The sequence below is a fragment of the Ovis canadensis genome, chromosome 1 (assembly GCF_042477335.2).
Source record: "Ovis canadensis isolate MfBH-ARS-UI-01 breed Bighorn chromosome 1, ARS-UI_OviCan_v2, whole genome shotgun sequence".
Taxonomy (NCBI): Eukaryota; Metazoa; Chordata; class Mammalia; order Artiodactyla; family Bovidae; genus Ovis; species Ovis canadensis.
Window position 1 is genome coordinate 232884469 of NC_091245.1, and position 24478 is coordinate 232908946.

Here is a 24478-nt window from a genome sequence, read left to right on the forward strand (position 1 = left end):
ATGCCTGGGTGGGGAATCCCCTGAAGAAGGGAAAGGCTACCCACTCCAGTATTCTGGCCTGGAGAATTCCATGAACTATACACTCCATGGGGTCACAAATTGTCGGACATGACTAAGTGACTTTCACTTTCATTTTTCAGGAACATGATAGATTTTCCCCTTTATTCAGACCTTGTTTTATGGCCTTTAGATAAAATTGTATGGTTTTCTTCACATTGCCTGAACAATATTTCTTTTTTTAAACTTATTTTTTAATTGGAGGAAAATTGGTTTACAGTGTTGTGTTGGTTTCTGCTGTACAACAATGTGAATCAGCCATAATTATGCATATATCCCCTATCTTTTGAGCCTCCCTCCCCTACTCTATCCCACACCTCTAGATCATCACAGAGCACCAGGCGGGGCTCCCTGTGTTGTACAGCAGCTTCCTACCAGCTATCTACTTTACACATGGTAGTATATATATGTCAATGCTACTTCCTCCATTCACACTTTCTCCTTCCCCCGCTGTGTGTCCACAAGTTCCTTCTCTACATCTGCATCTCCATTCCTTCCCTGCAAATAGATTCGTCAGTACCATTTTTCTAGACTTCATATATGTGAGTTAATATATGATACTGGTTTTTCTTTTTCTGATTTCATTCTGTATAACAGGCTCTAGATTCATCTACCTCACTAGAACTGACTCAGACTCATTCTTTTTATGGCTGAGTAATATTCCCTTGTATATGTGTATCACATCTTCATTTTCAATTCATCTGTCAATGAACTTCTGGGTTACTGCCATGTTCTGGCTATTGTAAATAGTACTGCAATGAACATTGGGGAACATGTGTCTTTTAGAATTGTGGCTTTCTCAGCACATACGCCCAACAGTGGGGTGGCTGTGTCATATGGTAAGTTTATCCCCAGTTTTTTAAGGAGACTCCATACTCTTCTCCTGTACTCTATTCCTGTATCAGTTTATATTCCTGCCAACAGTGTAGGAGTGTTCCCTTTGTCTCCACATCCTTTATAGCATTTATTGTTTGCAGATTTTTTGCTGATGGTCATTCTGATTGGTGATACCGAATGTAGTTCTGATTGCATTTCTCTAATAATTAGTGACGTTGAGCATTTTTCATGTGTTTATTTGCCATCTATATGTCTTCTTTGGAGAATGTCTGTTTCTGCCTATTTTTTGATTGGGCTGTTTGCTTTTCTAATATTGAGCTGTATGAGCTGCTTATATATAATTTGGAAATTAATTCTTTGTCAGTTGTTTCATTTGCAATTATTTTCTCCCATTTTGAGGGTTGTCTTTTAATCTTGTTTATTATTTCCTTTGCTGTGAAAAAGCTTTTAAGTTTAGTTATGAACAATATTTCTGATGGGATGTTTTCCTATTTTATAGACATCCCTATTATGAATTAAACATTTCCCTAATATCCATTTTTAGCTATTTAATACCAGTATAGAAAAATAATTATGGATTTTTTGTGTTATCTTGTATATAGGCTCTTTACCAAATTCTTTGACTAAACTCTAATGATTTCTTCTCTTTTTCTGAAAGTGTCCTGAATTTTATACATGTGAATCACATCACCAGCAAGGAAAGAAAGTGTACCTTTACTCTCCTAACATTTCTATGGATTCTAAAACTCCTGATTTTGATGGTTGTATCTGAAATAGGGATTAACAATAATGGCACACAAACATATATCTGTAATGGACATAAATGCTGTTAATTGTTTGTTTTAGATCATAGTTTACAAGGCAGAAGCCACAGTGGTTGTGTGTCTTTTGCCTTGAGAAGGTGTAGTGCATTTAGGCAGAGTGAACCCCTCAAGGTAATCAGACAGTGCCAGGATGGCATGGTGAGAGCTCAGCTAGGGAAGCAGAAGCCCTGGGCTCTCATCTTCCCGCTCTGCTGCATGACATAGTAAGCCCCTTTACCCCTCTGAGCTTTGGACTGCTCACATTTTACACTTTGCCATTTTATTTGAAAAGCTGATACTCTTCATATCCCTACCCCAACCCTCTCAATAAATATTGAGAGGCTTCCTTTCTTGCTCCACATCCTGCCCCAGGCCCTTAGTCCTGAAGATAAAATTTTGGGGGTGCCCTCTTGGGATACACTTGATTAAATTTGAAAAAGAGATCATATCAGAGCAATATGCTATTTCACATCATTTTTCGTCATTTCTTGGAGCAGCTTCTGGGTTGAGGTTCCTGCCTCTTTTTCAGGCTAATGCATTATGGATGAGGTACAGCTGTGACCAATAAAGATCCTTCTTTCAGAGTGAAAACAGGTCCCCTTCGTGTGGCCTAAAGGCCTGGGTGAGACCTAGAAGGGGGCTGACACCTTCTGGCACATCTTTCTGATGAGCCTTCCAAAAATGTGCTCCTTTTTGTTTGCTTCTTGCTTTACTTTTTCTTTCATTCTGTTAGCCCTTAAATCCACCTTGAATACTGACACATTTAAAAGCAACATAAAAACATAAAACAATATCAATGTTTATTCCCACAAATGAATAGCCAGGAGGCACTGCAATACCCATCTACCAGCAGACTTTTTTCTGTATTCTAAAAGTTTAAAGTCACTGTACATGTGAAAGGGCTGAAGCTCTGAGGAAAGCTGCATTGCATGACTTCAGGCAAAGATTTACTTTGTGGGCAAATAAAAGGTGCCCCAGGAATTGTGCAGTGCAGCTGGCCCCAAGTCCTGTATGGTTTGAGTTGGTTGTAATTTTGCTCATTTGTGACAGAAAATTAAGAGAACGCATGCCATTTACTCAATCAATATGTATATGGAATTCCTACTATGAGGTGCTACAAGGGATGAGTAGGACAGTTCCTGACTCCAGGACGTTTCAGGTGAAGGAGGAGATAAAATGTACAACAGGGTGTGCGGAAACATGTGCCCAGTGTAGGGGAGAGGAACAAAGGAAAGACTCTTGGAGCTAAGGGTGTAAAGGCATTGGTTTTAGCAAGGAAGGCATGGTGATTTCACAGAGAAGATGGAATTTGAGCTGAGCCCTGGGAGGTAGTGAGTGGAAGTTAGGAGAAGGGCAAGAGAAAAGGCTTAGTAAGCAATGGGGAAATGCAGAGTGTTGGGGTGAGCAGCTCAATTTGTTTGAGGTGTGGCTTCCTACAGGAAAAGTGGTGATGGTTTAGTTGCTCAGTTGCATCCAGCTCATGACCTCATGGACAGTAGCCTTCCAGGCTCCTCTGTCCATTGGATTATCCAGGCCAAAGTACTGGAATGGGTTGCCATTCCCTTCTCTAGGGGATCTTTCCAACCCAGAGATCAAACTTGGGTCTCCTGCCCTACAGGCAGTCTCCTTCATTTCAGGTGAATTCTTTACTGACTGAGCCAGCAGGGAAGCCCACTATGAAAAGCACACCATATTTGGTTGAGGAAACTGCTTAAAGCACCATATTTGACCTTACCTGCATGGCCTTTAGCTCCAGGGTTATACTTTCTTTCTGATCATCAAAAAAAAAAAAAAAAGGAAAGGAAGCCTAGGTGATTGTCCCTGACACTTCATTTCAGAATGAAGGGCTGCAATCATCCAAGGAGTTGTCTCAGAAATGATAGATTTTCCATCCCTATTTGAATAGCACTAGTATCTCATTTTTGGATACAAAAATCACACATATCCAGCAATCTCCTTTGCCATATTCCCATCCCAGCAGAAAACAATACACTCATACCCCGTCTTCCATCTAGAAATATCCACATGGTTAGTATTCTTCTAGTGCAATGCTATCGCCTGTCTGATTGTCACTTCACTTGAGATAACCCAGAAATTTCTTTTTCTCCCAGTAAGCAAAGACCTGATCAATTTAATCTGGCCAACATCAACCTGAAAAACATATGCTGCTTTATAGGAAAAACACATGTGTATGAAACTGCCTGATCCCTCACCTTCTTCATCATTCACAGCTCTCTTCCTGTAGGTGAGGCAGAGATTTTGCATGCCTCAGAAGTAGATTGAATATGTTATTCTACCCAGGGAAATTACTGCTCATCCAGAAAAAGGGCCTATTTATACTGATTGGGGTGGGGGGAAGCAAACACTGAGGCCATTTATTTGCTAACTGTGAACCCCTCGGGCAGAATGAACTTGAAGATTTAAAATTCTGTGTGGACTGCCTAGTCAACTTTCAAATTTGCACAATCAATTTCTACACTGATCTTTTATTGCTAATGCATAGCTTTCTTTAATGTTCTGCATCAAAATGCCATAGACCTACTCAGTGCTCCCTTGCAGAGTATAGGGTGCCATCAGATTGTTACCATGTTGTATTAGTAAGCTTGGGCTGCCATAACAAAATACCAGAGACTGGGTGGCTTAAACAACACAAGTTTGTTTCTCACAGTTCTGGAAGCTTGTAAGTCCAGGGTCAGTAGGCTCATCAGTTCAGTTCTTCATGAAGCTTCCTTCCAGGCCTGTAGACAGCTGACTTCTTACTGTGTCCTCACATGGCATTTCCTTTTGCATATATCCAGGGAGAGAGCAAGAAAGATCTCTTTCTCTTCTTTTAAGGTCACTACTCCCATTGTGAGGGCCCCACTCTCATGATGTAACCTACCTAATTTATCTCCCAAAGACCCCATCTCCAAAGACCACTACAGTGGAGGTTAAGGCTTCAGCATGTGAATTTCAGTTCAGTTGCTCGGTCGTGTTTGACTCTTTGCAACCCCATGGACTGCAGCATGCCAGGCTTCCCTGTTCTTCACCAACTCCCAGAGCTTACTCAAACTCATGTCCATTGAGTTGGTGATGTTATCCAACCTTCTCATCATCTGGCAGCCCCTTCTTCTCCCACCTTCAATCATTCCCAGCATCAGGGTCTTGTCAAATGAGTCAGTTCTTTGCATCAGATGGCCAAAGTATTGGAGTTTCAGCTTCAGCATCAGTCCTTCCAATAAATATTCAGGACTTATTTCCTTTAGGATGGACTGGTTAGATCTCCTTGCTGTCCAAGGGACTCTCAAGTGTCTTCTCCAACACCACAGTTCAAAAGCATCAATTCTTTGGTGCTCAGGTTTCTTTATTGTCCAACTCTCACATTTGTACATGAATACTGGAAAAACCAAAGATTTAACTAGATGGATCTTTGTTGGCAAAGGAATGTCTCTGCTTTTTAATATGCTGTCTAGGTTGGTCATAACTTTTCTTCCAAGGAGCAAGCAAAATGTGAATTTGGGGGGATCCAAACACTGAGTACATAACACTTGCTATAGAGACAGTGACTCACTAAGAGGTATTGTGGGAGATGATACCAGGCAAGTCTTAGAATGCCTCACTAGGTCCTATGTCTTGTCATTAATGAGCACTATCATGTCATGAGTTGAAAAAATGAGGAAAGCATGTAAAAACTCAGTACCACAACAATGTGTTGACCCTTGCTCAAAATGATGATAAAAATAAAAATCATAAAGTTAATGCATGCTGAGCAAAGATTATGCTAACTACTGTGCTAAGCTCTTCCATATATGTCATTTTGATCCTTACAAGAAGATGGAAAAGTAATTTTTATCTCTTCTATCTTAAATAAGAAGGAACAGAGGTTTTGAGAGGTTAAGAAAATGGCCCAAGTTTACATATCTAAGATGTGTTTGACATGAAATCTCATGTTCTTTTTTCTGTAACCCTTGACCTAAGAGGAAAAATAGCATCCTCTCTGAAATCTATTTGTGAAATTTAATTGATAGACAAACATGGCTTTTGGGGGGAATATTGAATGAAAATTAATAGTTTTAGGTCAATAAAAACATCCAGAGTTTCCTTCTTATAACAAAAGTAGTTAAAAAGTTAAATGCTGGAAAGGATATTGGAAGTGGAATAAGGACAGTTGAAGAGTGTTTGCCAGAGAATCAGACTAAAGTGATTAACATCAGTGTGATCCAGTGGAAGAAAGGCAGCACTGAAACCAGACTGCCATGTACAGCTGGGCTGGTGGTGCACTGCCCAAAGCCAAGGGTTGCTGCTGAATGTTGTGTTCTCCACAAATGGTACACAATGGAGATGAGCAGTCCACAACCTGGGGGGATGTGTTCAGCGGTCCTGGCAGAGTCCTTTCTGAACTCTAGCTGAGGGTTGCCACTATAGTGGAATTAAGCTGGGCAACTCATTTCCCCTCCAATCTCAGTATTTCCATTGTAAAATAACTGTGAATATTGACTTTTAAAACTCTATTTTTAAACTTGTATTAGACAATAGTTTTTTGGGGGGGTGGAGAAAAACATGGCCATCTATTATGTTTTGTGGGTTTATAGAACAATAGAAGACTCGATATTGCTTTTGAATTGGGAGATTTTTCATTTATAAGTATAAAAGTATCTTTGTGTTGCATCTTTTTAAGCATTATCCATCTATGGCTTCCCCGGTGGTACTAATGGTACAGGATCCACCTGCCAGTGCAGGAGATGCAAGAGATGTAGGTTTGATCCTTGGGTTGGGAAGATCCCCTGGAGGAGGAAATGGCAACCGACTCCAGTATTCTTGCCTGGAGAATTCCACAGACAGAGGAGCCTGGTGAGTTACAGTCTGTGGGGTCACAAAAGACTCGGATGCAACTGAGCACAAATCTATAATACAAAATAATATTTTTTAATGTTTGGCTGTTAGTATTTGACTTTTATTTTAGATAAATAATAGAGCTGAAATGATTTCTTATGTTACATAAGGAGAATTTACCTTGAATTAAGCTAGCAGCAATGGAGAAGCAGGATATGTGTAATTTATTCTTTGTTGCAGTACTGGGAACCACATATTTATTTTTAAAGGGTGAAATGATGGTGGTGGGAAAATTATTTTAGTCTCTAGGATAATTGTGTGATTAAAAAATAAGACTTTAAAAAATCTAAAATGATGAGAATAATTAAAGCCATTTCTTTTTTGTTATATTTTTAGATAATATGAAGTAAGTATAGTAATACAATTTAAAAACAGGTCTTAAAATATCTTTAAAGGTGTAAATAAACTATTCAGGCTATAAATTAAATGATCAATAATAACCATGAGGCAAGCTGCAATAAATATTTCTGTTTTCATAAATTATTTCTCTATCAGTAGAGTAGCTTTCATGAAAAATAAAAAGGCATACAGCAAAACTAATTATGATATTTACATCTTAGTTTTGAAATTGACTCGATGGTTATTTTTTTATTGTTTCTGTACAGCCTTTTTAAAGGGAGAAAAGATTTAATAATAATGTACTTTAGCATTATTTATGATCATTGATTAAATCCGGCACATTTGAGTGGCTTTATTTTATAAAGTTCATGGCTGGAAGACAGGTTTTCACGGTTTTTCTGTAAATATTCCATTATTCTGAATCTTTTGACTTGGGGATTTTTGTCCTTGGAATTCTAGGTTATTAATTTAATTGATGTAATCCTTGGGGATACATTTATCTTATCTTTGTAATCAAATAACTGGGTTTTAAGCAGATGCTAAGCAGAAATCCAAAAGAGGGGGTCTAGCTCAGGAGGAGAACCCTTTGTCCTTGGTGACTATTCTCAGGAGCCTTCCTTTGCCCACTAGCTGCTCTGGGGCAAGGCATGCCAGTACCCTATGCTAGAAGAGACCAGAATAATTTTTCACATTTTGATCTAAGCACATTTTCTATTTTCTGTGTTCTTTGAAGTGCTAATTAACTATAATAATCTAAGATGTCAGTGGTCGCTACGTGTGGGCAAAGGCAGAAAATGATTTATAGTCTGATTAAGCTGGCATCTTCATGCCAAAAACAGGAACTAGAAGTTGATGATGTAGCTAAATGAAAGTGAAGCATGTAAGGCCACAGTTTACTGAGGGTGCAATTTGAATTGAAGTCAAAAAAACCTCTAAAGAGGCTTTCTTCTACTTTATAACCTTTTCATATTGTGAGCAGTAAGGACATCCAACATTGTCAGGTTTTAAGGAAGGCTCTTCAGCACATGTAAGTTGCAGTGAGGTCAGAAAACATTGTAAGTCTAAAGTTTCCATAATGATGGGTAAATAGTACACTTTGAACAAGTTTCAAAGTGCATTTTCTGGAGGCTCTTGACAAAGGAAGTATCGAGTGGTAGATTTTGTTTTTCCAAGACAAGCTTACATAAAGGTCAGCAATCATTGATGATTTGGAGCCACTGTTAGTAGTTGGCTGTTCTTCATGATGGTTCAGTTCAGTCACTCAGTCGTGTCCAACTCTTTGCGACCACATGAATCACAGCACACCAGGCCTCCCTGTCCATCACCAACTCCCGGAGTTCACTCAAACTCATGTTCAATGAGTCAGTGATGCCATCCAGCCATCTCATCCTCTGTTGTCGCCTTCTCCTCCTGCCCCCAATCCCTCCCAGCATCAGAGTCTTTTCCAATGAGTCAACTCTTCGCATGAGGTGGCCAAAGTACTGGAGTTTCAGCTTTAGCATCATTCCTTCCAAAGAAATCCCAGGGCTGATCTCCTTCAGAATGGTTAGGAACATTTAAAATGGCTCGTTTCAGTTTTTATCACAGTCTCATAAAGCTACTATCTTCAGAGTAGCTGCAAAATAATATTTTCTATGAATAACTGTAATTCAGCAATAAGTGGATGCCCGATATGTAAAGAGAATGATATGCAAACACAATCGCTATTGTCACCAGCAGTTGAAGGCACATGCTGACTTGTCTCACCAGGTATGTGCCAGCATTTCCCATTGGAGAACTGATTTCTCAGTCAATATATTTTGTACCTTGGGGAAAGCTCAGAAATAATAACTATCTTAGGAATGTCTTTATTAAGGCCGAAGAAAACAAAGGGTTATACTGGGAGAATAATGCAAACATATTAAAAAACAAAAAGTGGATAGCAAATGTGATTGTGGGACTGCAGCCTGTGACAAGGCTGTGACAGGAGAGGCAGCTGCCTCACAATATGAAGCAAGCTGTTCTTTACCTGAGCTGCATTATTTGACCTTCTTTCTTGTCTTCTCTCAATATTGTTCGTCTACACATGAGACTCTCTTCAGTGAGAGAAATAAAGTCAAGAGAAAAATAAAACATGTCCTAATGACAACCGGTAAAGGAACCTATGCTGATTCCGTGAAAAAACAACTGTGATTCATTGAAGAGCACTATGTGGGGAAAGGCTTTAGAGATTATCTATTCCAACTCTGTTTTTATAGATGAAACAGGTTTATCCACTCTTCATTCATTCATCCATTCATGCATTTGACAAATAGATATTGCCCTAGTTTAGGCACTGGGAAACAGAGGAATAATGTCTCAGACCTACTGAGTTTACACTCTAATGGGAGACAAACAATGAAACATAAGTTTAGATTATGATATGTACTGGGAAGAAAATATATCAGGATAAGAATGACTAAGGCTAACTCTAGGTTGGGTGGTCAGGGAAGGCTTCTCTGAGGTGGTGGCATTTGTGTTGAGACCAGAATGATGAGCAGGAGTCAGCCACAGGGCGTTTTAGTTCACAGAGCAGCTTACACAAAGCTCGAAGGTGGGCATGAGCTCAGCAAACCCAGGTAACAGAAAGAAGGAGACTGGCGGACAAGAGTGGGGAATGGAGTGTGGAGAGGATGAAATCAGAGTGGTTGGCCATGGTAAGATCACGAAGACCTTGTCAGCTGTGGTCACATGTTTATATTAAGATAATCTAATTAGTCAATCCTAGAGGAAATCAGTCCTTGAATATTCATTGGAAAGACATGCTGAAGCTGAAACTTCAATTCTTTGGCCACTTGATGCGAAGAGCTGATTCATTTAAAAAGACCCTGATGCTGAGAAAGATTGAAGGCAGGAAGAGAAGAGGATGACAGAGGATGAGATGGTTGGATGGCATCACTGACTCAATGGACATGAGTGTGAGCAAACTCGGGGAGTTGGTGATGGACAGGGGAGCCTGGCATTCTGCAGTCCAGGGGGTCACAAAGAGTCAGACACAACTGAGTAACTGAGCTGAACTGAACTGAATCTAATCAGAAGAGCTGAGGGTTTGAGCTTTAAGCGAAGGAGTAAGACTGTGACTTTCTTAAACAGAATCATGTGGTTAGAACACTTATTCAAGAAGCATTGAGGGTCTTTTTGATCCACAGTGCAGTACCACATGCCTCGTGCTGAGCAGTTACAGGAAAAAAAAAAAATATCTGACACTTTTCCTTCTTTTTAGAAGCTCTCAATTTGGAAAGAAACAATTGGTGTTGCACTTGTGTAATAAATCAAAACATGAAACACAATGTGAGCCAATGGGAAGGAGTGCTGAGTTAAGAATTAGAAGACCTGGTTGAATCTGTTTCTCAGAGTCTTGGTTTTGTCTTCTAAAGAAAGAGGAATAATAATGCCTGCCTCGCCTGTCTTATCAGGGCACTGTGGTAGTGCAAAAGAGATCATGTTTGCAGAAGTAGCTTTGGGAAGACGCTTTCAAAACCCTCAAATGTTATATTAATATGACGAGACTGCATGGTATTGGGATTGGATCAGGGACCAGATTATGGAGAGTTTTAAATCTAGATTAAGAATTATTTTATTTTGAGGGCAAAAGAGATTTCACTAGGGGTTTTAGAAGAAGGGGACCCTGTGATGAATAATATTTTTATTCATTCATGAATACATGGAAAACTGAGTAGGGAGAAAGGAGAGAAGAAAAAGATTATTCTCAAGGTTTTGAATTCCAATCCCTGGAAGGATGGTCCTATTGCTGGAAATTCTCAAGCTGGGAAGAGGCCACTCTTCAGGGGTAGATAGCGAGCCAGGTCTGAAAACACTGATAACCAGGAGATAGTGTGCTCCTCCTGTGGTTCTGGGCTGTAGGGAGTTGGGAATTTGGGGCAGGAGGCTCAGATTTAACTATCATCTCATACTGCGTGTGGTTAAACTATGAAGTAGGTTCTGTTGATGAGCAGATGTGGATAGATAAAGCATTGAGGAATGAGGACTGAGTCTCTGTTTATACCTAGAATCAAAATGGAAAAGAGGTGGACAGACAGCAGGTAGGGAAACAGGACTGGAGAAGCACAGAAGTACTTTTTTTCCAGGAAAGTGCTGCCTTGCCTTTCCTTGCTTATGAACTCAATCTTGACCTTCTGAACCCAGCTCACCTTCTCCAGGACATTTTCTTTGTCTTTGGTTTGTTGGGTGAAAGGATACACTCAGTGAATCTTCTAATGACATAACGTGCCTATTTATAGTTATGGGACTCTTTTCTGACTTCCCTATTCTATTAAAAATTTCTTGAAGGCAGAAATGGTGCTAACCCCAGTGCCTAGCACAGACTTGGGTTCATCAGTGGATGTCTGATGAATGACTGCATTCATAACTGAGAGCAAAGGTGGCTTTGAGAAGGAAATATGGTGGGAAAGAATAATACATTGTGTGGTATAAAATATTAAGCATTAATGGGAATATTTGATTAGATTAGAGGCTATGAGAGATCTTCAAGAGGCAGAATCATTAGGATAGGAATAGAGTGGCCTGACAAAGAGCTAACTGTGTGGGGGTGGGGAGGGGTTGGAGAAGGGAATGGGTGGTAATAACATAGAAGGGATTATCTGCACCCCAAATTTGGTGGGGAAATAAGGGAGATATGAAGGAGAGAGGGAGCAGAAGTTCTGTTCACTTTTTAATTTTTGTTTTTGAGATAAGGAAAACCAGGATCATGGATAAAACATGACTAAAACCCCCAAATATTAGTTAGCTGTTATGCCTACTTGACACCAGACATTCAGATACTTTTGACATTGTACCATTCACCTTTACCTGGAAAATTAGAGCTGAATGCGGGAGAACCATATTCCATCATGAGCTATGACTAAATGCTCTGCCAATAGTTAGTCGAAAGATTATTTTAACCTCGATGGCAACTGCAAGTTTTAACTTATTATTTATGAAACTTTACAGCTGTATTTCCACGAGAATGAATTGCTGGTTCATTTATCAGGTGTGAAGGAGTGGATGTTAACAGGTAGGCCTGAAAACTTGGGAGAAGGGATAGCCTATTTAAATCATTGTTGGTGAAGGTGTGGAGAGGTTCCTGACAGGACTGTGAGGTAAGGTGGAGGGAATGCCAAAAGTTGATTGATGTCCTTCCTTTGGATCAGAAAGTGTAAATTTCTCTCACAGAGATTTTGAGGTTGACAGCATTTGCACCTCCAAAACTTTATTGGCATGTAAGTTAAAATGCACATAGCCATCTCATTTCTTTCAATTAATGCATGCCATTGCCTCAGGTATACTTGTGCTCAGATCTTCAGACTGATAAACTCCTATCTACCTTTGAGGATCTAGCCATAAGGCCACCTCCTTTCCCCAGCTCTCCCGGTAGAGTAATTGCTTCCTTCTCTGTATTTCCTCAGCACTTGTCACTGTGTGTACTCTGTGGTGTCACAATTTATCTTGGACACAATGTCTTTCCTGCTAGAGTGAACTTTTCTAGGCTGGGGTCCTGTTTTAATGCTTTCTGTATCCTTGGCACCCAGCACAAACCAGCCAGAGCAGGCTCCTAATAAAAGTCTGTTGAGTGGATGAATGAAATGGCAAGGAAAGGACCGTGTACACACTTGGATTCTTCTTAAACACATAGTTGATCAATTTTGTTTTTAAGACCTAGTTGTGTTGAAAAACAAGTGGCAACTGTGAGGTGAGGATTAGGTGAGAAGAGATAACCTGAGCAATGATCTGCTGCGGAGTTTCAGGAAAAGAAGCCGCCTGGAGTCTGGTGAGGGTGTGGGATGAAGGAGGCGAAGGGGACTGGCCAGTGTTTCTCTGACTCTGATATGGTACAGCAGGGAGGCACCAGCATTATGAAACTTGCATGGAGCAGGGGTAGTTTGGTACATCCCCGTAAGGCTGCCTCTGATGGAAGAAAATGAGCGATGTTGGGAAGCAAGATGAAACTTGTTTTATTCAGGACAAAACTCTAATTTTCAGAAATCCACAAAAATATACAAAGGAAATTTTTGAAAAGCAAAAGCTGCTTGTAGAGGTTTCTAGACAACTGAGACTGATCAGACATACTTGCATGTGGTGATAGCTTCATCACTCAAAAAGTTGCTTTTTTTCTGAGCTCTTTTGATAAAAACTATGACCTTTATTCTGTCCTTACTGGCAGACTCTGTCCATAAAATAGAATAACCTTCTGTTTTACTGACTTATAGTATTTCATTTATTCCCAAGAGTTTGCCTGCTTCTCAAAAATTCAAAAATATTAAAACTAGCTAAATTGTTTAAGGTTTGGCAATATAATGTTCCATTTATGTGAAAATATAATACATTTAAATGTAACTTCAACAAATCCATTCAATGGTTTATTTGAGCTGTAATGAAACAATGATTTTATGAGGAAATCAAATTCAATTGATAATATTTCATGTTCTATAAACTAATCAGTAATTTCACATTTGTAAAGTTTTATAAAAACATTTTAAACCTTAAATATAAAGTTTGTCTATATTTTTTCTCTCCAGTTCATTACATTTCATTATTTCTTGAAATTTTCAGAATTTTGATTCCTAATTGGTATGAACTGAGAAAAGCTGATACAAAATTTGGGTATAGGTTGGTAAGAGAAAGCAGTAGGAATTTCTTGGCCTTGAAAAGGTAATAGGGTAGGATAATAAGATCAAGGTTTTGGAGGAAATCATGTGACTAGGATATTTTTTCTACAGTGGGTTCTCTGAAGGCCCAAGTGTGTTCCTTCATTTATGTGATAGGTAGTAAGTGACTGTGCCAACCTCTTATGACTACTTGGAAGCCCTAAACCACCAGGGTAATAAAAAGAGCATTGGACTTGAGTCTCAGATTTGTCATAAATACCCTGGTGACATTGACTAAATAATTTTTTTATGCTTTAATTTTCTCATTTCCATTAGATGTGGAACAGCTAATATTTTCCCTACCCACTTATCAAGGACAAAGCCATAAATGTTACGGAATGCTACAACTGAAAGTAAACATCTTCTTCTACTGCAAACTCTACTTTCTGGATCAGGGCGTAAGTGACATTAGATTAAAGAAGGCAAAATAAGACGTCTTGGCACCTGCACTAATGGAATGTTCATGGCATCTTGCTAAGGAGGCATCTAGGTACAATGTTTCCCAGAGTTTCTTTCTTCCTGGTCATTTTCTGGATCTACTGTTCCAGGGAACACATTTTGTGAAAAGCTGATGTAATACCATCATGAACAAAGTACACTGGGATTGTAGGGGGTTCCTGAAGATAATGGAGGAAACTTTGAGAGATGAGTTTCTGGAAAAAAAGGCTAAGGATTAATTCAGTCATGACTCCTTTTATAATCACAAACCAATGAGGACTGGGCTCTCTGCATTACAAACCAGAATATTTTTAGTGTTTTAAAAAGAATTATTTAGCCATATCTGATGACAACTATCTCCTTAAAATTTTGTGGAAAATAGAAATACGATGGAAAGTGAAGAGAATACTTTACCATTTAGAATTTTAAACTGCCATGTAGCATTTTAAAGTTTTAAAAATGCCATTTTTATGACTCGAATGCCACACTCATGGTTACTATTTCTTTTTATATGATGGTGTGTCCTACTGCAGAGGAACATTTCCTGTCACCTGCTACCATTTGCGGACTTGGACTGTGAGTGGCGAGGATGATGATGTCTCTAAATGGGTAGCCACTTGGCACTCACTGTTCTGAAAGGAATGAAAGAATACTTCAGTCCCTTATAGAAATCTCTTTAAAATAAAGATGGTGGCAGTTTGTATCCTCATATCTAAGAAATATGGAAACTAGAACACCAGAGAAATTTTGAATTTGGAAAATTGACTTTGCCTCTCACCATTTCAGTTAGATGGCCGAATGATGGTGGTTGAAGAACCATCCTTGGACCAGGGATGGGGCTTTCTATTTTATTCTCCAGAGCACTGTTCCCTAACTTTCATTTTTCTGAGTTGTATCCCCTTTCTATTCTATTGAAAGCTATGCACCTTCTCCATAGAAAAATGCATACAGTTGGTAAAATCTGGTATCTCATAAAATTACCTTTTCTTAGATTACTCTGCTTAGAACTGGAGCCCCTTGTGTTTAGAAGTACTCTGTGTTTCAAAACTAACCTGACTCTTATTTTATTTTCCCAAAAGGAAATTCGGAATTAGGAAAGGAAATTTTGCATTAGGAAGGTAAGTTGTGGGAATACTGGGATCCCTCCTTCAAAGTTATTTATGTTTATTGTACATTGGGATTGACTATGTCATACCTTTTCTGGTTTGAATTGGACATTTGCTTTTGGGTAAAGATGACCTCTTTCCTTCTCATGAGAAAAAAGTTTTCCCATTGAAAGAAATGACTTTGAGAAACCTTTAGTTGAGGATGCATTTGATTTTGTATTTGAGATAATAACCTAATTTATTTCTAAGGAGAAGATTTCGATTCACCTGTCAGAACAAGGCTAGACTACTAAACAGTGACTATGTAGGTCTGAAATCATACCATTCAGTTTTTTTCTGAAAAAGTATATATTACAAGTCCTTTCAAAGTGTCTGCCAACAAATGGCAGGAGGAGCTATATTTTACAGGCCAGAAAATGTTTTAGAAATAATCAAAGCATCACAGACAGGGAGAAGAAATTTTAGAGATGTCTTTGAGCCAGCACAAACTTTTCTTTCCTGGGCAAGTTAGGATCTCAGAGCCACAAAAACATGTTAAACCTCATAGTTCCTAGCATACACCAGTGTTTGTGTGCTGTCTAAAAATGAGATCTACTTATAATGTAAAATGAAATTTGGGGGTAAATTTCCAGAGCTTGTTAATGGACATGGTTGTTTCATGTTTCATATATAATTAAGGATGCATCAATATTTTACAATATGTAATACCTATCCATACTTGGCAAATTTTAGGTATAAGAACATACCACAGCACAATTTGGGAAATCAGCCTAAGAACTCGGTATGCTAGGTATGAACTGAGGAACTTTACTTTAGTGCTTAATAAAATATTTGCGTGGTAGAGAGTCTAATGTAAACAAGGCACATGAAAATGGACTTGGGAACTTGAAGTTAGATCTACTCTCAGAAACCAAAGACACAGAGAAAACTATGGACACAGAAGAAAAGTGCAGACCAAGTACTAATAATTTCCTTTAGCTTTACTTAATCCTAGGAGAAGTGAAATATTCTTGCACAGGCCATTTGAAATCCTTTTCTGGCTTCTCAGTGAATGAGCTCCTTTCTGTTTGAAGAATTTCCCACCTTAAGAGTCTTAGTGGGAAGGAGAGACCATGTTCCACTATGGGAGTGAAAAATGCCAGATGAGGACTCTGCCAGCCTCCCTGAGACCCACAGGCGGGAATGTGGCTTTGCTGACTTAGATCCAGAAGGTAGTGACGTAGAAGCAGGGATTGCTAGGACTTGTATGGGCTGTGGACAGGGTCCATTCAGTAAGACTCATTCACAGGAGCTAGGGCTTGATTCTGGGGTGGGTTTGGGCAATGGGTGGGCACAGCTACCGTGCCCTACAGCTTGCACTGGGGTTGCCAGCAGTTCAAGAGGCTGACGGCCAGCCGGGTCTGCGCCCAAGAGCAGTGGGGTTCTCACAGGAGAGGACTGAGGATTGTTTGGAGCCCTGCTATTCGTTTATAGCCTCAAGCCTGGTTCTTGGCTTCCTAGAGAGAAGTCTTTTAAGAATTCATTTTTGGCCTAAATTTAGAGTTGTTTTTGCTGCTACCAAGAACCCTGACAAATACCTACCCGTGTTTAATGATGTTGTATTTTAAGTTCCCTGCTGAGAAGCCATAAAACCAGATTTTTTTCAACATTCAATACCTAGCAAAATGGTCTATCATACAGAGAAGACATTGGAAGACATTGTAGACTTGATTGTGGTATTTTGTCGGGGGCCAGCGTGAGGAATCCTGCCCATGACAAGGTCATGCGGAAGGAAGCCTGACAAAACGCAAGGATGTGATCAAGCTTCAGAGGTTCCCCCTGGAATTTCCTGAGTATCCACCCCCCCAAAAATAAGAATCTTCCTGCTTTTCCACTCTTCTGATATTCTCTGGAAAAAGTCAAATCAGGGCTTTAGTCTTCTGCACTTGAAAGGGATGTTTCAGTTAAACCCCCTCTGATAACTCTCTAGCTTGCCTAACAGGTTCCCCCGGACCTCTTACAGCCCCCCAATTGCTTACAGCCCCCCAACAGCGAGAGGCACAAAGCTTAAAGCATCTTAAAGATACAGAGCCTTTTCTAAAGAGCTAAAAATCATATTGGTGACAGGATTTCACTGTTGACTCAAAGATTGCTGCCAGGCCTCCATATTCTTTATCTTTTAGGCACCTGGGAAGATGTTAATCAATGTGAATGGGATATGCAAAAAGATATATAATAGTTTTGGTGTTAGCAACACTAGACTTCTGAGTTAATTACTTTTCTCTTTGTTATATATCACTGCACTCCTCTTGTGTCCTTGCTATGTAAGAATGTAACTTTATTTAGTACTTTCTGAGAGTGGCACTAGACTTTGGGAAGATCAACACAAATAAATCTTCTAGTTAACAAACCCTTATCAGAAAAAAGGTTGTAAAATGTTAATTGGCCCTTTTTGGCCAGAGGATGATGTAAATCATCTAAGACTTGTGTATACAATTAGGTATGCAGAGAGAAAAGCCTGGTTTTGATAAGAGTCTGGACTGCTAACGCTGCATAACTTTGTGTTACCCATTGATCTCTATGTATAATCAAAAAGTATAAAAGGCCTTCTGAACAATAGAGGATGGGCCAGTCGCTGGACTGGTTTCCCCTGTGTCTCCTCTCTAATTTCTGGCTGAATTCCCATCTGGGGCATGGAGGCTCACCATGTGTACTTACTTGTCCCAGCTTTTAAGATCCATGCGACAGGGAGCCCAAGGCAGGGTAGCCCCCAATATTCAAGAGGGCACCGGTGGCCTAATGTAGATGGTGCAAGCTCCTTGTCTGGAACTTTATTGGCTTCCCTCGTAAACCAAGTTATTCAGCCTTCTTTCTCCACTTAATTTTCCTATTACACCATTTCTCCCTAATCTAATCTTATATTCTTATATTAATAAACAAATAAGTTTTCCTCGCCTACGCCGTCCACGCTTTGAATTTCCCTGGATCCACCGGGGCTGGACCCCGGCAGTATTTAAGATAAGATATCTCTGACTTACAGTCTTGACATTGTCTCTTACTCATAGTGTAATGTGCCAACATCACATTTCTTCTTTGAGGAGTGTCAGGCAAGAACAAAAGGTTACATTCACTTCCAAGAAAAAGATACACACCTACCAATCAGCAAAAGCCAGAACAAAGTACTCCTAGGTCTTTTCATATCAAAGTCCTCAACATTGGCTGCCCATTAGAATCTCCTGGGGCAGCTTTAAAACATCCTCCAGCCCAGGCCCCACCCCAGATCTATTAAATTGAAGTCCCTGGTGTGGGGGTGTAGGCATCAGTATTTTGAAGTTCCTTAGATGATCATAATGTGCAGTGAGGATTGTGATCCACTCTGAACAGGACCTTCTTCCTTGCTCTGTGCTCTGGGTGTGGTTTCAGTATCATGTGTACCGAGAGGGACTATCGACTTGTCGGTAACATACATACCCTGAATAGCACTGACCTTCTTGACTTCCATATCATATTGCTCTGGTATCAGATTCAGTGAAACTGGGCACTAACCATGACCTGTCTCCTTTTACCTTTGCTGCTTTCTAGGTGTCTCTGGCCTGCTGAGTGGCTTACTATGGATGTTTCTCTGCATATAATAAAATTCAATTTATTCTTCAAACTATATTCCGTGCAGTCACTTACCATATACATTTGTCTGCCCTTCTATTTCAAATTTTTATCTTTAAACAGTTTAGATAATTGCGTTTTATATGTGTGTGTTTTTTTAAGGCACAAGAGAATATATTACCATGTTTAATTTTGAACATCAATTCATTCTGTGTGCTAATAGGGTAGTCTTTAAAATGTGTCAGTCTCTAGCTTTTACAATGATTGGCTTTAGTTGGTTTTCCACTTCACAGTTTGGATATGGATTAAAAATTAAATATGCTTTAACTTTTCTCATTATACTATTTTGCATACATCCAATTAAATTTTACTAATTAGCTTTCTGCCGTCATTAATGTTTAAATGTTGTGTGTTCAGGCAAAGTCACTGTTAACTTCCAACTATTCATATTGCCAATTATCTTACAATCAGATTTTATTTCAGTATGAAATCTTTTCACTATTATATATATATGATACTGGATTATCTCTATTATAACTGGAGTGTAGCTTGAGGTTAAAAATATGTTTATTAGACTTACAATTCACTTAGAAATGTTACAGGCATAAAGATAATATGTTATAAATTTAAGTGAGGAAAAATGGAAATCTATGCATAGCTACCTTTTAACAAAAATCAGAAACTCTGACTTAAGTGCCTCATTCTCCCCATATACATATACAACACTATAATCTCAAGAAAAATTTTACTTTTCACTTGTACTAGAGTGTCACAAAATCCATCTAAAATTTGTTTTATTCTGGATATGAAAAACCCAAGGAACCAAATTCTCCCACAAAGGATAACTCTACTTGAGATTAATTTTTTCCCATTTACTACTTAAATCTTTCATTAATTCTTAACTAAATAACTAGCACAACAGAGTTTAATCATGGAAGGAAGTCTTTAATAGTAATTGAGATGCCAGAAATGAAAATAGAATTATATTTTACAGAAAAAAATGAGATATAAGAGAATACTTGGTATTGGTGTGTCTTTTTTTTTCATAGAAAAAGAAAAACCTTATAATTTTAGGCTTAGTTTTAGTTTCAGTACACACACATATGGTAAATAAACCCCATTCTGTGAGTAATTGATAGATGGCAATGCACATCTTCTTGAGGATTCAGACTATGTCTTCTCTTCTGCATATCCTCGACTATAAGACAAAAGGGTATGACACCATGGCGGCTCATGTCTTGCTCATCTCCACAATCTGAATTCTTGGCCCTGCTCTCCAAAGCCTAGCACAAAATTGAACTATTTAAAATATAAATATACCAATGGGAATGATTTACTGTATTTCACTGATTCAAAGATGGTCTTTTTGTTTCACTTTTACCATTTTTGAAATCAGAATGCATCTTATAATTGATGTGGTATTAAAGACGAATTGGCAGTGTGTTCCCTGTTGTTTTTTTGTCCCCTTCTTAGTCAGATACATACAAATGGTGTGTCTTACAATAAAGGGAGGCGTGTGTGTGTGTGTGTGTGTGTGTTTTAGTTGCTCAGTTGTGTCCAACTCTTTTGCAACGCCATGGACTGTAGCCCGCCAGGCTCCTCTGTCCATGGAATTTCCCTGGCAAGAATATTGGAGTGGGTTGCCATTTCCTTCTCCAAAGGATCTTCTCAACCCAGGTATCAAACTCCTGCTTCCTGGATTGGCAGGTGGATTCTTTACCACTGAGTCACAAGGGAAGCCTTAGATTCAATGAAATAGGGAATTAATCCTACCTCTTTCTAAGAGAAATTTGAAGCAATTTATTAAAGTATATAAAATAAGGTAAAATAATAGATATAATATGAAAAAATAAAATAAACCCGAGGTAAGGTGAATTTAAAAATAAACATATTACAAGGTCTTGTCAATTTGAGTCTATGGACACCAGTTTTGACTCTGTTTTTTCTTGCTGTCTGAGGCAAAATGAGAAATAAGAGTAATACTTTCTTCCTAGCAATTAGGTCTGTGTAAAATTCTGTAATACACAATAAATATGCTCTATACAAATGAGTTTCTCTTATCAAGATTTTTCTAGGATTTTAAGAACCTCCCTTCTCTCTTTCCCATGCCCTGGAAACATTTTTCTTCCCTTTTCTAAATTTCTTTTCCTAACTATACTATGTCTCCTTTCTCACTTGTTATTAATTTCAGCTTATCAAAAAACCAATATTTAGTGTTTTTCAGTGACGAACCAGTCTTTGGAGCAAGTGCTGCAAGAGCAAACACATCCCTGACTTTATGTTTTTTTCCCTCAACCTCAAATTGATAAGATTAGGATGATGCTATTTTAGACCTAGAACTCAAACAAATGGTTAATGTTTAGAAATACCTTGACGTGTTACATTTGTTGTAGAGGTTATCACAGTAGTAAGTCTGTCTAGAATTTGTGGTTATTTCAGCTTTTTTTTTTCCCCTGCCATCACAGAGTATATTGATATATGTGCCTAGACTCTGGTGTTTATCATCACCTTGACACTGTCTATTAACAGTCTGTGGAAAAAAATATCCATCTGGATACAAGTGACAGTGTCACAGGCTGGGTTGTGGGGCTCAGTTTTATGATGGACCAACTCGGCTGTTGCAGTATTACCTCAGTGAAGCAATCCTTTCTTTGTTTAGTTAAAAAATAAATTTTCAGTTTTCCATGCTAATTCTAATAGAACTATAGTCTAATTTTATTATTTTGCCCACTGGATTTTTACTTGCATTGAAATATCTTTAAAACAATATTAAGTAATTTAAAATATTTATATACAACTTTTATCAGCATCATTATTCAGCTTTCTGTTTAGATTTTTCTTGACTATATCAGATTAGACATTTGATATATCTAAATGCACACAACCTTTTTTGTAATTATGCTAGTTACACATCATATATAAGTTAAAACTTCTTGCAAGGTTTTATGGGAATGCATGGGATATTGGAGATGCTGAGTGGTATCTAATAAAACCCAGTACAAGATTATTAAAACACTTAAAAATCATATATTCCTATTTCCACAGGGCTTGTGGAGTGTTAGGAAACAATCTGACAGTAGAAAGCTGTTTAATTCATCTCAATAATAAAGAAATTGAAGATGTTTTTCCTACAGAACAATTAGTTCTTGAAACAGAAGCATGTGTCAGTTGAAGTGCATCTGTGATACAACCTCCGCTCCTGCTGAACATAAGGTTATCTCTGAGTTGTTTTAGCTGAACATGAAATGGGATGTCCATGACAATTCAAGGCCAGCGGTCCATGTGATTCTATAATTACTTTTGCCACTTTGCTTTTGTGGAGTCATTCATTATGAGGCTGGTCTTATCTTGTCATACCTCCATGTCATTAGCAATGTTTTAGTGTATTAGTGACCAAATGCAGGTTTCAGGGTTGGTGATTAGAGTGGGCCAGCTGCCAGCAGTGAGTGAGACTTGAAACTCTGTAATCGTTCAGTGAATTTCTGTTACATTATAACAATAATTGAAATTGTGATAGATGGACTTTTCTCTAATGAGTAAAATATATGAAAAAAGATGTCTGTGTAAAAAAACAAAGCCAATAGCATGGTTAACAAATAATGTCATTCTACTTTCCAAGTTAAATTGACAATCTAACCTTATCCAGACTTACTGTAAAAAATTGCAAATCTGAAAAAGTCTCAAGTTTCAAAGGGGAACAGAAAGAAAAAAAGAACTCGAACCAAAACTCAACACTAAGGTATGATGAGTTGATGTGAAATATCCTCTGTTCTGAGCTCAACTGTTTTGAATCAGTGGTTCATTTGTTTGAACTTAGTGATTTATCCTTGGTGGTTCAAACGGTAAACAATCTGTGCAATGCAGAAGACCTGGGTTCGAGTCCTGGGTTGGGAAGATCTTCTGGAGAAGGGCATGGCAACCCACTCCAGTATTCTTGCCTGGAGAATTCCATGGACAGGGGGGCCTGGCAGGTGACCACGTGACCTTGGAGTCACAAAGAGTCGGACATGACTGAGCAGCTAAGCATAGTGGCATAGTGTTTTATCCAGTGAATGCCCCCCAGCTCCCCCTACCCATGCTTTCCCCTCCACTTCTGCTTCCTCCCCCCTCTGCTGCTGCTGCTAAGTAGCTTCAGTCATGTCCAACTCTGTGCGACCCCAGAGATGGCAGCCCACCAGGCTCCCCCGTCCCTGGGATTCTCCAGGCAAGAACACTGGAGTGGGTTGCCATTTCCTTCTCCAGTGCATGAAAGTGAAAAGTGAAAGTGAAGTCACTCAGTCGTGTCCGACTCCTAGCGACCCCATGGACTGCATCCTACCAGGCTCCTCCATCCACGGGATTTGCCTTATTTCTCAGTTGGTCTAACTTTCCCTGGTGAAGGTCAGAGTGAAGGTGATACACTGGGGATAGGGTTGACTTTAAGTGATGTTCTCTTTTACAAAAATATGGGGAGTTTCATTTCCTTTTAAAACACAATTTGTATTTTTCTGGATAACATTTTTAGTCACATAAAAATATCATTTATTTGGTAAGGGCTTTAAAAAACCCTGAAATTACGATGTCTTTGTTACCCAAGGTGGGGTCTGGCTACTTGCCACTCAAACGTCAATTGAGAAGCAAGGCTGGTGGAAAGAAAAATTTGCTTTATTTTGGGGGCTGGCAAGGGGAGGGTAGAGGTGGATTCATGTCCAAAGGTGGACTCCCCCCACTGACTATCAGTGCTGCTGCTGCTGCTAAGTAGCTTCAGTCGTGTCCGACTCTGTGCAACCGCATAGACCACAGCTCACCAGGCTCCTCTGTCCCTGGGATTCTCCAGGCAAGAATACTGGAGTGGGCTGAGATTTCCTTGTCCATGACTATCGGTGGGCAAGAGCTTTTATAGGTGGAGGGAGGGGGCTACATGCAGAAACCTCACAGTCAACTCTGACAGTCATCTTGAAATTTGTCATCAGTGGTTTGATCAGTGTCATCCTGACTGCTTCAAGTACAGCTGATCTTCACTTCTGGGGTCGGTTTGTTTCTATTTCTTTGAGGCCAGATCTCAGAAGTGTGGCAGCTTATGTCATAGCTACAGTCTGGGCATCATGTAGTTAACTTCTTCCACCTGGTGGGGATTTCAGTATCTAAGAGACAGTTCAAAGAATATGGCTGAAAACTTTATCTATAGCCCTTGAGGAGGAACTAAAAGTCCTTGACCTTGCTTAATGCCTAAGCTAGTATTATTTTGTCTTGTTTGACAGTTTTCCTTTGCTTCGGTGTTTTCTCACTTCTTTGGTTAAACATTCTTTAACTACAGTTTTTCTACAGACAAAAGGCAGGTTGAGAACATGGGGGGCAATTTCATCCCCTCACCTAAATTAAGCATCTTCAGACTCATTTGTTTTTAATACTATGGATTGTTTTGTGTTGAACTAGAAAGTATATAAGCAGGTAATTTTATGGTAGCTTATTTCCAAACCCTTAAAAGAGTTATAAAAATGTGGGGCTTTTGGTTTCAAAATAACTTATAGGAGAAGTAACCAAAATTTTAAGTTTAATCACAGGTAAGAAAATAAACTTAAGCATTCCATGGCAACATTAATAAGATGTCTAGATTACATTAGTATAAAATTTGGAACATTAGACATGGAAATGTTGACTTTACTAACCAGCTTAAACAAGATGAACAAGTTGCCATTGCAATGAAAACCAATTCTTTGGTGTTCTAGGCTTTTTGTCTACATTGGCATCTATGAAATCAAATGTTTTCAGGTCACTGATAAAAAATGGAAGCATTAAATCA

General features: G+C 38.9%; 1 protein-coding gene across 4 annotated transcripts in view; it reads left to right on the plus strand.

Annotated features, from left to right (window-relative positions):
• Nucleotides 1-24478, plus strand: part of LOC138424570 (uncharacterized) — a 404438-nt gene that overhangs the window by 95939 nt on the left and 284021 nt on the right. Inside the window, exons 4-8 of one of the 4 annotated variants that reach the window (XM_070289414.1) lie at nt 6355-6527; nt 11877-11940; nt 13847-13968; nt 14542-14584; nt 15088-15126. The exons of 2 other annotated variants lie outside the window; for them this stretch is intronic. In XM_070289414.1, coding sequence (XP_070145515.1) covers nt 6355-6527; nt 11877-11940; nt 13847-13968; nt 14542-14584; nt 15088-15089 — 404 coding nt within the window. In that variant the 3' untranslated portion in view covers nt 15090-15126. Of the gene's footprint in view, nt 1-6354; nt 6528-11875; nt 11941-13846; nt 13969-14541; nt 14585-15087; nt 15127-24478 lie in introns of those variants that run through there. One more of the 4 variants, XR_011250868.1, reaches the window with a different exon arrangement.